Source organism: Ceratotherium simum, chromosome 27 (genome assembly GCF_057802395.1).
Source record: "Ceratotherium simum simum isolate JZ-2026a chromosome 27, ASM5780239v1, whole genome shotgun sequence".
In the NCBI taxonomy this organism is placed as follows: Eukaryota; Metazoa; Chordata; class Mammalia; order Perissodactyla; family Rhinocerotidae; genus Ceratotherium; species Ceratotherium simum.
In genome coordinates this window covers 2,059,248-2,072,726 of record NC_141926.1, presented here as the reverse complement: position 1 = coordinate 2,072,726, position 13,479 = coordinate 2,059,248, and the positions used below count along the sequence as shown (strand labels likewise).

The 13,479-nt window shown below is 52.6% G+C and overlaps 1 protein-coding gene across 1 annotated transcript in view; it reads left to right on the top strand.

Annotated features, from left to right (window-relative positions):
* Positions 1 to 13,479, top strand: part of SLX9 (SLX9 ribosome biogenesis factor) — a 39,539-nt gene that overhangs the window by 24,215 nt on the left and 1,845 nt on the right. Inside the window, exons 4-5 of the mRNA XM_087417932.1 lie at positions 8,165 to 8,315; positions 13,400 to 13,468. Coding sequence (XP_087274058.1) covers positions 8,165 to 8,315; positions 13,400 to 13,468 — 220 coding nt within the window. The remainder of the gene's footprint in view (positions 1 to 8,164; positions 8,316 to 13,399; positions 13,469 to 13,479) is intronic.

Below are 13,479 nucleotides of genomic sequence, written 5' to 3'. Positions count from 1 at the left end.
ATCGAATGCCACTCTACCCACCAATTTGGTTTTGGAAAATATAGTTATTTTTCATGATGCTGAACATTTGCTAATGTTTTTCTAAAAAAAGATTTTATGATTGTTTGGTAATTTTTTTTCTTAATGTTATCTTTTTAGTGTGATTCTGCTGACTTTTTAAATTAATTTGGAATATTTTCTTCTTTATGTTCTCACACAGTTAAAATATGATCTGGATTATTTTTTCCTTGATTAAAGAAAATGTATGTTTTGAATTTTTTTAGAGAAATTCATCAATTTCTTCCACAGTTATTAATTTTACGTTTTATGTAACTTTTGGATGTTTATCATTCATCTGTTTTGTTTTTCACAATCCCTAGCGTGGAGTTGTGCAAAATATTCTTTGTGAAGTGTGTTTGGAAAAGCTAATAAGACCGTGACCACTGGGACCCTGAACGTTTGTGGGCCACAATTCATTGATGACATTTCAATTTTCTTCTATGGTGCTTGGTCTTTTTTTTACTGGTTGAGTCGATCTTGGCCACTCATGTTTCCCCATGAAATCATCTAACCTAATCACATCGCAACCTCTATTAGCAAAAAGGCTGGCTGGTTTCTCATATTACTGAATGTCCCGTGCATCGCTCTTGATGTCAGCCCTTCTGTCGTTTCTGATTAGCTTTGTCTCTTCCATTCCAAGAGTTAATTCTTGTATTTACTTGTCAATTCCACTCTTTTGTTTTCTAAATTATTAGTTTCTCTTACCTTGTTCTTGCTTTCTTTGGGTCTCTCTGAGTTACTTAGCTCATTTATTTTTATGTGTTTTGTTCAGGAATGAAGGGCTGTAAATTAGCCTCTGAATGTGGCCTTAGCTACATCTCCCAAGTAATTAAATATTACTTACTCTTTTATGATGTAAACTTTCATACAGAAAAGTCAGAAGCATTTTGCAGTGAACACCTTGTACTCACCACGTGGATTTTAGTTGTCACATTATTTCTTTATCACGTATCTGTTCATCTGTCCATTCTTGTCTGTACATCCATCCACCAACCCATGTTTTATCTATGTATTCCAAAGTCAGTTGTAGACATCAGTACACTTTCTCTCAAGTAATTCTGCTCGAGTTCAATATTTGTTTATGATTGTTTTTTATTTTTATTTTGAGGTAAAATTTACACACAATAAAATGTAAGTCTTAAGTGTGCCATTCAGTGATTTGTGACAAATGCATGCAACTGTGCCACCAAAATCCCTGTCAAGATACAGAACATCACCATCGCTGAGAACTCCCTGGTGCTCCCACCCTCAACTACCCCACAGGCAACTGCTGTCTGATCTGATTTGGGTCATAGTTTAGGTGTCCTGCTGTGGACGCCATATAAATGGAGTGGTGTAGGGTATGCTCTTTTTGTGTCTGGAATCTTCTGATCAGTGTGATGTTTTTTGAGATTCATCCTTGCTGCCTGGAGCCGTAGTCCGTGCTCTTCTGTTGCCAAGAAGCATTTCTTTACACAAACATACACTGTTGGGTACTTACCTTCCTATTGATGGGCACCTCGTCTTTTTCCTCTTGTTAGCTACTACTAATAAGGCTGCTATGAACATTCTTTACAAATCTTTTTGTGGACATATGTTTTCCTTTCTCTTGGGTAAATACTTGGGAATGGAATGCTGGGTCATAGGGTAGATGTATGTTTAGTTTTATAAGCAACTGCCAGACATTTCTCTGCAGTGGGTGTGCATTTACACTCCCACCAACAACGCAGGAGAGTTCTGGTTGTGCCATGGCTTTGCTAGTGTGTAGTGGCATCTCTCTCTTTAGTCCTAGCCGATATGCTGGGCCAAAGTGGTAGCTCATTGTGGTGTTAACTTTCATTGGCACGATCGGGCATTTTCATGTGCTTACTGCTCATTTGTTCCCCATCTTCAGTCAAGTTTCTGTTTCACGAGGCTCTTTGCCTTTTTATTATTGAGCTCCAAGAATTCTTATGTCTTGGAGACCAGTTCTTGGTCAGATGTGTTTTGCAAATAATTTTCTCCCAGACTGAGACTTGCTTATTCTTTTTTTATTTTCTTTGATGAATGGAAGTTTAATTTTGAGGAGTCTAATTTATCTTTTTTCGTATATGGTTATTGTGTGTATATGTGTGTGTATGTCTTATTTAAGAAAATTGCCCAATCCCAAGTCATGAAGATGCTATCCTGTTCTTCTAAAAACTTTATAGATGGCTTTTATATTTAAGTTTCTGATCCATCCCTTCAATTCATGTTTATCTATGGTATGAGGTACTGGTTAAGATTCTTTTTCTTTTTTTTCAGTATGGATAGTCAGTTGTACCAGCACTTTTGGTTATAAAGACTTTTCTTTCCTTATTCGATGGTTTTGGTGTCTTTATGAAAAATCAGCTGGCCTCCTAAGCATGGTTGTGTTTGGGGGCCTCCTCCGTTGATCTGTTTGTTGTACTTTAGCGAGTCCCAGGCTGTCTTGACTGCTCAGCTTTAGAGTAAGTCTTGGAGTCAGATCAGGGAAGCCCTCCATGCTAGTTTCCCTGTTTTAAGTTTGCCGTGGATATTCCAGGTCCTCAGCATTTCCATATAAATTTTACAGTAGGCTTGTCAATTTGTTAAAAACTACCACCACCACCACCACCAAAAACCTAGTAGGATTATGACTGGGATTGCTTTGAATCTATAGATCAATTTCAGGAGAATTGCATTTTAACAATATTGAATCTTCAAATCCATGAGCATGGTATATCTCTCCATTTATTTTGATTTTCTTTAATTTTTTTCATCAGTGTTGTGCAGTTTTCAGGGTAGAAGTCTTACATGGGTTTTTTTGAGAAGCTAATTGCTAACTGCATTGTAGTTTTTGAAACTATTATAAGTGGAATTCTCACAAGCTTCATTTTCCAATTTTATGCTAGTGTATAAAAGCATAATTTTTTAGACTATATCCTCTGACCTTGCTAAAATCATGTGTTAGTTCTTGTAGTTTTTCTGTAGATTCCTTAGAATTTTCTATGTAAATTATCATGCCACTTAAAGTAGAGACAGTTTTACATCTTCCTTTCCAAACTTCATGTTTTCACAATTCTCATCTTACTGCAGTGGCTCGAACCTTTGTAGTGTTGACATAAGGGCAAGAATTGTTTTCAGTCTCGGAGACCTGGGGTCTGAGCCATGGTAAAGAGCCTGCTCTGTTCAGGACAAGGAGCCCTAGGCCACTGTGGTGTGTAGAGCAGGTTGCCCTCATGTGTCTCTGTTTCAGGCCCTATTTATAAGGAACTCCCTTCAGTTTTTATAGATTAACGAATGTGGGCAGGAAGGTGACCGACCAGGGGATGACAGGACGCTTCCCATGACGCCTGTTTTCTGTTATGGGGCGTGGATGGGCCTTCAGGGAGCTGGCACCAGCCCTCCTGGGCACCACATAGAAACACAGCTTTCAGCCTGTAAAAATTTCCCACATTTAGCATCTCATATAGCCAGTTAAAGCTGGTTTTGGAGGCCCAATTTGCATATGAAATGCTTTCTTGATTGCACCTCAAGCTAGTTTTTTTTTTAATATAATTTTATTTATTTATTTTTTTTCCCCCAAAGCCCCAGTAGATAGTTGTATGTCATAGCTGCACATCCTTCTAGTTGCTGTATGTGGAACATGGCCTCAGCATGGCTGGAGAAGCGGTGCGTCGGTGCGGGCCGGGGATCAAACCCTGGGCCGCCAGCAGCGGAGCGCTCGCACTTAACCGCTAAGCCACAGGGCCAGCCCTCAAGCTAGTTTTAAATTAGGTGGTTTAGGATGAAGGAGTGTCTGTCTCTGGCACCTTCTTGAGCTGAGCCTTGGTGGAGAGCGGGAGGGCAGACGAGGCCTCACCGCCCCAGCCAGGCCCCACAGATGCTCCCTGACTGTCGTTGCTTTAGAGCTTGCTGCTCTGGACCACAGAGTTGGTAGAAGGACCTTTTCGTGTCCTTCTCACAAGTAGGCTGGCCATGAAAATCTGCTCCTAGGGAAACAAACGGCAGTGTGTGGTCAGTCTCAGTCTGGTCCCGGCACCCTCAGAAGAGTTTCCCTGGAGAGAAGTTAATGAAGGAAGCTATTTATGGACTAGGTACCTCTGATGTGGAGGGAGCCAGTGAGGTGGGTGAGGCCCAGGGACTCAGGAAACCAGTACCACCCTGCCTGGAGGGGCAGAGGGAGGAGCCATCAGCAGAAGAGGGCGCAGCAGCCGGGAGGGCAGGGGGCAGGGGCAGTAAGTGCCCATCCTCTCCCTCCACTCCCTTCACTGCTGCCTCTGCCGAGGGAGGAGACAGCCAGATCACCCTCACTTTGCTGAGAGCCGCCAGCCTTTGTGAAGCCCCTGTGCCGAGGCCATTGGCCTGTGACTGACACCCCTTCAGTTCACTGCTCTGGCTCTTTGGCATCCCCACCCCCGGGCAGGAGTGAAAGGGCATCCAGATCTGAGGACAAATGGAGTTTTCACTGCAGGTAGATACTAAGTTATAAAACTGTTGAGGTGATACAGACAGAGCTGAAGACCCATTCACTACCAGGCTCGCATCTGGTTTTCAGCTCAGGAGTAACCACTGGTTGGTTGTGTAAGATTCAACTGGCAGACCTTTCTCGTTTCACCGACGTGTGCGCACATGCTGGGGTGTGGGGCTTTAGAGATGGCATTGTGTGTGTGCGCGCGTGCGTGCATTTTTCCTCGGTGTGCCTTCTTCACTCAGTAAGTGTTGAAGCTTTGCCCGTCGGTGCCCGTGGTTCTGCCCTCTGCTCCTTGCACACGTGCAGCTCCTGCCCCGGGGCCTCTGTCCCTGCCTGTCCTCCTGCTGGGGTGCCTGCCGCCCGTGGCCTCCCCCCGCTCACTATGCCTTGGCTCCACTTCCAGGCCATCCGCCCACCCTGGTGGTCACGTGGCTGTGGCCAGTGGGTCCCAGAGTGCCAGGTGAAGGTGGGCACACACTCCACCTGACTGCCTTCACTGCATTGTCCTCCAGCATCCAGCAGCACCCCCCGCCCCCCCGCCAGTATTACTAGACTTTAAAATCAGCCCATCTGGTAGATGAAGATGGTAGGTCACCGTCATTTTCTCTCCCTTGATTTCTAGGCAAGTTGAGCAGCTCTTTCTGTGTTTTTTGGCCATTGATTCCTCTCTATTTGTTTTATTTGTCCAATTTAATTCTTGCATAATTAATTTTTAGGAATAGCGGGAGGGAGAGGGGAAGGGAGGGATCCACCTTTCTCCCAGAAGGATGGCTGGTTAGGTTGAAGTGTGCTCTTCACATTTCCCGCCTCCCCATGAGGCCCCCTCACACGTCTGTCTGCCTTTTCACTACTCTGTTTTAACTTCTGTCATTTCATTATTTGCTTTAATGTCCAATAGGCCAACTCGGTCGTTGCTTGTTCTTTTTCAAAAATGTTTTGGCTGTTCTTATGCCTTTAGTCTTTTTGAAAAATAAGATTTGGGATTAGCTTCCCAGGTTCAGTTGAGTAAGCTGTTGAGGTTCCGTTGAGGCTGGTAAGGTTTGTGGACCGTTTGGGAAGAGCTGTGCTCTCCCGTTGGTTCTGCCAGCAGCTGCTGTGGGTTCTTAGGGCGCCTGCTCGTCCCCCACCCCTCCCTACCTGGGCGTTGAGCTGCCAGGTGGCGTTGGCATGGGGTCTCGGTCATCTTTTTCTTGTTCTGACTTTATAATCGAGTATGCCCAATGTTTTACCACAAAATGTGATATTTATTCCAGGTTTCTGGTAGATAATCTCTGTCAAATCGAGGAAGTTCCTTCTGTTCATGATTGCATTGTGATTTTTGTCATGAGTGGATAGTGAATTCTGTCAGATTCTTTTAGGCAATTCTTGTGGTGACTGTGGCCTTTCCCTTTTAAGCAGCCACTGCAGTGGAGCACCTGGCAGGGGTCCTCGTGGCGAGCCCTCCTTGCATGCTTCTAGTCACACACCCGGGTTGGTCACCTAGCATTATTTATGTAAAACGCTTCTGGCTCTGATTTGTGTTGGCATTTACATCTGTCTTCACAGGAACCACAGACCTTTGCTTCGCTCTCCCTGGTCCCAGTGCAGCATTGACGTGCGGTCTGCAGCCTTGGGAGCAGCCCGAGACACACACACACGCACACACACAGACACAGACACACACACACACTCACACACCCCATTTCCTCCCGCCCCCCGCCCCAGGGGACCTGGGCTCTCTGGGAAGAGGTGCCTGGTTTGATGAGGTGCCCAGGAAATTGTTTGCCAACTTCCTGGCAGGATGGAAAGTGCTAAATTGTCACCTTATAAGTCCTCATGATCCCAGGGCCATTGAAGGTCCAGTGCATGAGGACCTGGGAGGAAGGGGCGTCTTCGTACCCTGGAGCTCAGCTCTTTGGGGCCAGGTCAAACGACCCACAGTAGACAGGGGCCCCCGGCCTCTCCTAGCCAGGGACTGTGGTTGGGGGCAGGGTGTGTCCTGACTGTGGCTCGGCCAGGGTGGGCCTTTCAGAGATTGCTCTGGGCAACCGAGGGGCTTCAGGAAGGGGCAGTGCTGCCCCAGGACGGCGAGCTTGGAGAGGAGCTGGCTCTTGAATGGTCCAGGATCGGTCCGCATGGGCCAGTGGCTGACGCTTCTCTGGTGGTGGCGTCTGGCCCCTGTGAGGGCTATGCTGTGAGTCCTCCTGGCCGTCTGTCAGGAAGGCGGCTTTCAGTTCCCAATTAGATGAGATTCAGAGTCTGGACCCCGTTATTCACAGCCCAGTAAACCTGGCACAATTTGGGGTAAGATGGGCGTTTCAAGCCCAGGTCTGATGTCCCAGATCCGTCACAGCCCTTGTCTCCAGGCTTTTTTAGTAGCAGAGCCTTTTTTAACATAAAAAGAACCTAATGCAGAACAAATTAACAAATAAGTTAGCACAGACTCAGTGACTCTTTTTTTTTTTTTTTAAAGATTTTATTTATTTTTTCCCCCCAAAGCCCCAGTAGATAGTTGTATGTCATAGCTGCACATCCTTCCAGTTGCTGTATGTGGGACTCGGCCCCAGGATGGACGGAGAAGTGGTGCCTCGATGCGCACCCGGGATCCGAACCCGGGCCACCAGCATTGCAGCGCGCGCACTTAACCACCAAGCCACAGGGCCGGCCCTCAGTGACTCTTTAGTTTAAAACAGCCTCCGGCCATTCCCCGGGTCTGCCTCGGCCTCGCCTGTGGGGGATGCCTTTGATGGGGTTTGCACCACTGGCCTTGCCCCGCTGACACCCTCGGGAAGGGAGGGCCTTTGTCCTAGATGTGCACACAAACCAGTGAGCTGGCGTTTTCTCCAGCTACGCTGTGAAAATAACACATTAAAGTATGTGTTGTATTAGCAATTTTGAAGTAAATATATTTTTTAATGAAAATCATATCCCTAGACTGTGGCCCCATTCAGGCTCTGCCTGAACCCCTTTTCCAGCCTCACCCTACAGTTTTTCCATGCCGTGCACTCTGCTTCGCCATACCGGACCCCTGGCTACCCCCCCGCCCACCATGGGTCTGTCCCAGTGGCTGCACATCCCCCTCCTCACAGGCCCAGCCCGCCTGTGTGGGAGCCTCCTCTGAGACCCTGAGGCTCTCGTCCCCTCTCACTTCATACAGCCGCTCTCACCCGTTTCCGTGTTAGGGATCCAGCCTTGTGCCCCCCTGCGCTGTCCACTCGTCCTCCCTTGGGGACTACTTCTCCCCTCCTGTGTGCAGTGCATCCCCAGGAGGCCTCTGGGTGCAGAGGGGATGTGCCGCCCCAGCTAAGTGACTCGCTGTTTCAGTCGAGGGCCTGCTCTTCTCATTCTCCCCTTGCACCTTCTCTGTGCCTGTGCATCTGCCCTCCCTCCGCCCACCCCCGCGTGCCCAGGCCACCCTGCCCACGTCCCTTTTCAGAAGGAACCTTCCTCCGTGCCTGCACCTCCGGTCTCATTATCAGCCCTGTAATTACAAAGTGTGCCTCTGTGATTAACGGGAAAAAATAGCTGGTTTCCAGGGCGGGGTGTAGGTGCCGGCAGGAAAGAACAGAGCAGGCCTGCCCCCCCCGGAAGGAAGCTCGGTGGGCTCAGAGTCAGGAACCTCACGGCCGGCCTCCCGTTTACCTCCAAGGGCCCTGGCACGCACTGTCGCTCGGTGTTTGCTTCTCTCGCTGATCCCTTGTCCTCCTTCCTCAGAAATCGAAGCCCTGAAGCTGGCGGAGCAGGAGCGCAGGGCAGAGCGGAGGCGGAGGGCCACTGTGGTGGTGGGGGACCTGCAGCCCCTGAGGGACGCCCTCCCCGAGCTGCTGGAGCTGGGGGCCAGTGGCAGGCGGCAGCCCACCAGAGGGTGAGTGTCCGTCTCAGCGGCCTGAGACAGCGGGCTGCAAAGGCCGGGACAGGGCTCGCTCTTCCGGAGCTGCTGCCCGTGTCCATGTCCGTGTCCAGAGCGGGAGGAGAAGCAGCGGGCGTGGGGAGGGGGTGGTGCAGGGCTGCCTGACCCCGCAGAGGCCGGCCAGCAAGCACCTCAGCCCTTCTGGACATGAAACCCTTCTCCTATGGACTGAGCCCCAAGGGAGCAGGTGGTGACTCCCTCGAGAGGGGCAGGAGAGCCCTGGGCCCTCCCCTGGCGAGTGGCCCGGCCGGCCTGTTGATGGGGCGCCCATTCGCCTTCTGCCTGTGGGCCCCGGAGCGGCTCAGCCAGGAGGGTGCTGCTGCCTGGCGGGTCCTTCCAGTGCCCCACTGGGCTCTGTGTCCTCCCGTCCCCTGCTGTCTCACCCTCAGGGGTGCAGCCTGCCTTCGGTGCCTCTCTCCCAGAACCAGGATATTCTTCTAGGGCACTGCCTCATCCCTCTGCTTTTTCCAGGCTGTTGTTCCCATAAAAGGAAGGTGCCGTGACCTGGCCTGGCAGGGAGGTGCGTGGCGCAGGTGTGTGCGCCCAAGGTGTCCCAGGCTGCTTAGTGGGGGCTGGGGCTCTGGACGCGGCCTCGGCTTTAGAACAATTGAGAAGGAGTCGGAGGGGCTTTCTCTTCTGTCACAGCTGCCAGATTTTCATCATTTACTCTGTCATCTCTCATTTTGCCTTTTTAAAGGAATTCTTTCTCCCACTGAATTTCCCTCTGAGGAGAAAGGATCTGGGGCCCTCACCCTGTCACAGGCGCCAGGGGGTGGTGGGCAACATGCTCACGGCCACTCGGCTGCATAGCCAGATGGTCCCAGGCTGGCTCCCCGGGATGGAAGCACTCAGAACATTCGGTCCAGATGAGGAGTGGCCACTGGAGTTGAGACTTGGCGATGGAACCAGAGCCTGAGATGCAGATTCCATTCCTGGTTCTTGAACAAAAATGTGACCCGGTCAAATATCCTTTCCCAGCTTTCAGTGTTCTCATCTGAAAAATGCACTCGGGGCTCCCAGAGGGGAGAGGGCCGCGTAAACACCCCAGTCAGCTGCCCGAGGAGGCATACATGAGCGGCTGCGGGGCTGCCCGTGCTGCTGAGCCGGGCCTGTTGTTGAGGCCCTTCCGGAGTCTGAGTGCAGGAAGGTTCCCAGCTGGTCTCACAGCGCCTGAGCCTCCTGTTGGCGCAGGGTCATCGTCCCCTCATGTACGTCTTGACACTGGGGAGCTGTTTGTTTGAATAAACGTTGTTTTAGAACAGTCTTAGTTTACAGAAGAATGGCAGAAATAATAATAAGAGTTCCCACGTCCCTCACTCTCCATTTCCTTGTTAGTAACATCTTACATCAGTGTGATGCTTTCTTCACAGTTAAGGAACCAATATTGATACGTAAATAGTAAATTTAAAATAATAACTGATTAAAACCCCTGCTTCATTCAGACTTCCTCAGTTTTTTGCTGATGTCCCTTTTCTGTCCAGGACCCCGTGCAGGATCCCACATGACATTTAGTCATCATGTCCCTCAGATCGCCCCTTGGCTGTGATAGTTTCTCAGACTTGCCTTGTTTTTGACGACCCTGACAGTTTTGAGGAGCACTACTCAGGCATTTTTGGGGTGCCCTTCAGTTGGGATTCGTATGATGGTTTCTCATGGTTAGACTAGGGTCATGGGTGGTGGGAGGAAGACCACAGAGGTGAGGTGCCCTTCTCTCCACATCACACCCAGGGTGCGTGCCGTCCACGTGACCTGTCACTGTAGGTGTGGACATGACCCTGGTGTCTCCACTCGGCATCACTCTGTCCCTCCCCACACTGTCCTCTGTGGAAGGAGGGCGCCGTGCACAGCCCACACCTGAGGAAGAGGAGCTGTGCTCCCTCCCTGCGGATGGAGGAGCTGCATAGACGATCTGGATTCTCCTGCAGAGGAGACTGACTCTCCTCCCCCGTGTACTTGTCAATTGCTGGTTTATGTCAGTGTGGACTCATGGACATTTATCTTACACTCTGCGCTGTAATCCAACATGACTTTATTCTGGTGCTGAAACTGTTCCAGCTCCGGCCATCGGGAGCTCTTTGGGTCGGCTCCTGGGTCCCTCTGACACATCCCACCCAAGGGGGACAGGGGTTGTGTTTCTGAGCGCTTCCTTCCTTTCTGGCACCACCAGGTGCTCAGGCCCAGCTTGGCTCATCTTCACCATCCGGGCTCACCTTGGGCGTTTCCTGGCGGGTCCCGGAATCAGCGGGCTCCCCGCGTTGGAGAGTGGTATAAGCAGCTGGGGCCTGGGCGCTGGGCTGCTGACTTCTGCTGGGACTCGTCGTTTCTCGGCTACAGAGCAAGGAAGTGCCTGTGTGTATACTGACCCGGTGTGTTCCTGCAAAGTTAGGGAACCAGTTTATAGGACCGTTGTCATTTCTAACACTGGCTGCAAGTCTGGGGGTCCCCAAGACCACTCTCAGGTTCGATAATTCTCAGGACTCAAAACTCAGAAAGCTGTTACACTCACAGTTACGGTCTATCGTGGCCGAAGGATGCAGATGAAAATCAGCCAAGGCAGAGACCATGGGGCAGGGCCGGGAGAGTCCCAGATGCGGGACTTCCAGCCATCGCCTCCACACAGAGTCAGGACAGCGGTACTGCCCAGCATCAGCGTGTGACAGTGTGCAAGGAGTGTTGCCAACCAGGGATGCTCACCAAGCTCTGTCTCCCAGGTGGACGGGCGGGCAGGGCTGGCAAGCTTTGCCTTTGGTCCCTTTACAGGCTTTGCCTTGTGGCCCTGGGCACCCAGACCACGAGCGCAGGTCACCTGCTGGGACACCCTGACCAAGGCCCTAGGCCCCTCCAGGCCCATTCCAGATCCATGAGGTGGCCTTGCAGGGTGCTGGTGGGAGAACCTGAGGCTCTGAGGTGGCCGAGCGGGCCCTCACGTGGCGTTCCCCAAGCTCCATCTGGGTGGGGTACTGCAGGGCACACACCGGGCACCGAGGCCAACTGGAGCCAGCATGTCAGCAGTGACACTGCCAATGGGCTGTGCTTATCAATAATGGATTAGATTGTCTAGGAAGTCCACCCTCTCTGGGCAAAAGAGTGTCGTGGTCGTGCTCTCCTTTCTAACAATTGAGGGGAGAGCCTCATGCAGCGAGCTGCCAGGCCAGCGGTTGTGGGGGCAAAGTGTATCCACCCATGGGATCCCATGTGGCCCCGGTGGCCTCGGCTACCTCTCGAGGCTGCTGCCGCCGATGCTTGGAACACGCCTGGGCTGGCAGCCTGGCTCGAGGGTGCTTCCTGCCGGCTCAGCCCTCCCAGCTCTTACAGACCAGCAGCAGCTGTGGAGAGCTGGCCAGAAACAGCACCGGAGAGACCACTGGGACCTCAGGGGCGTTGGTCCGTCAGCGTTGTGGATTCAGACGAGAGTCTGTGTCCTTCCCGCAGCATTGTTGGTCTTTCTTTCCAGGCCCCTGGCCCCTGGCCCCTGGGGGTGGGGCATGCCATGTGGGCTCCTTGACGTCAGCGGGCCACGGCAGGGGTCGAACACTCCACCTGCCAGCACGAGAGCCCCATAGCTGGGGCTTATCTTGGCGTGCCTGGACTCTTACCTTGTCCTCAAGGCTGTGGTGCCTGGCTGACGGGAGCCTTGTCAGGAAAGCATTGGCCCATTTGACAGTGGGGGAAACTGAGGCCTCTGGGGTAGAGCAGCTTTCCTGAGATTCATCGCAGGTCACGCAGTGTCCAAAGCCAGTGCTGGTGCAGCCTGTTTCAGCCCAAGGGGCTCTGCAGGCCCTTGGGCAGCGGGCTATGTGCTCTGTGAGCTGCACGTTGGTCCTGGCAGGCATTTCTCAGCCCACCGTCCACCGCACTCGGCCCTGCGGCCAGAACCAAGCCCAGACACTGTGAGTGAGTCAGCCTGGCCAGGGGCTCTCCCTGGGGGTGGGCAGCAGTGTGTGGGGTGTGGAAGCCCCCCCTCTCCCACTGGGTGGAGAGCTGGGGTGCTGGCTTGGCTCACTCTGATGGCCTCGGGGGGTGTGCCCCCTCCGCCTTTTCCACAATGTTATCATCTCGTGGGGAACCCCGTGGAGGGGGACATAGTGCCTCCCCTGGGAGCTGCCTACCAGGCCCTGGATGTGCTTTGAGGCTCAGGTGAGGGTCCTGTCCTCCTTGGCCCCCACCCTGCAAGGGGGCGCTCGTGCCACCCTGGCCTCGCCTGGGCCTGGGGACACCAAGGGGACTCCCAGATGTGTGTATGCTGCCTTGGGATGCTCAACTGTGAGAGCCGGAAGGAGCCGTGGGAGGCCTCAGCGCGTTTGCTCTCTTGCCATTTTATAGACGGGGATGGAGATCCAGGGCCCAAGGTCCCCCTGACCAGTAAGACAGGACTGGACCCAGACCTGACCTGCCAGCACGTGGCTGCTTCCTGGGAGTGCAGGCTGGAGGAAGGGGGCCCCGTGACAACCGGTTCTGTGAGGGTGGGCCTTGGGAGAGCTCTGGGTGGTTGGTGAGGGACCTGCTCCTGGGTGGACACAGGGAGAGGAGTCAGTGGCAGGAGGAGCAGAGCCGCAGCGTCCTGGGGCCGACGCTGACTCGGGAGGGGCCCATCCTGGCCGGCCTGGAGCGCATTCCCAAGTCGGCCCCCAGCCGGGTAAAAGGAAGGTAGGCAGCGCTGTCTCAGGTGGACAAGACGAGAAACGTCTCATTCATGTTTTATAAAACAATGTGAATAAAAGGTGAGGGCTCCTGGTCTGGAGGCTGAGTTCAGGTGCTGGCCTGGGACACAGCGGTTTCCTTGCCCTTCCCACCTCCACTGGGGTCCTCTCCCGCCGCGTGGCCCCTATGTCTCAGGTGACAGCTCCACAGGTAGGCGAGCTGCGCTGGACCACACTGGCCGCCGCGAGGCCGCACGTGCTCCCAGAGCCGCACGCTGAGAGCAGTGCTCATCCCGGCCGATCCAACAGCCCTCCTATGGATCCTGACCTCAGAGGGGCTCGGTGGGAGGTTCCAGGTGGACCCCATGCTGCGCTGACCTTGCTTCTCTGTGTCCACAGCCGGGCAGGCAGCAAGCCACGACCAGCCGAGCTGAGCCGGATGAGCGCGGCGCAGAGGCTCCAGCTCCTGTGAGTACGGC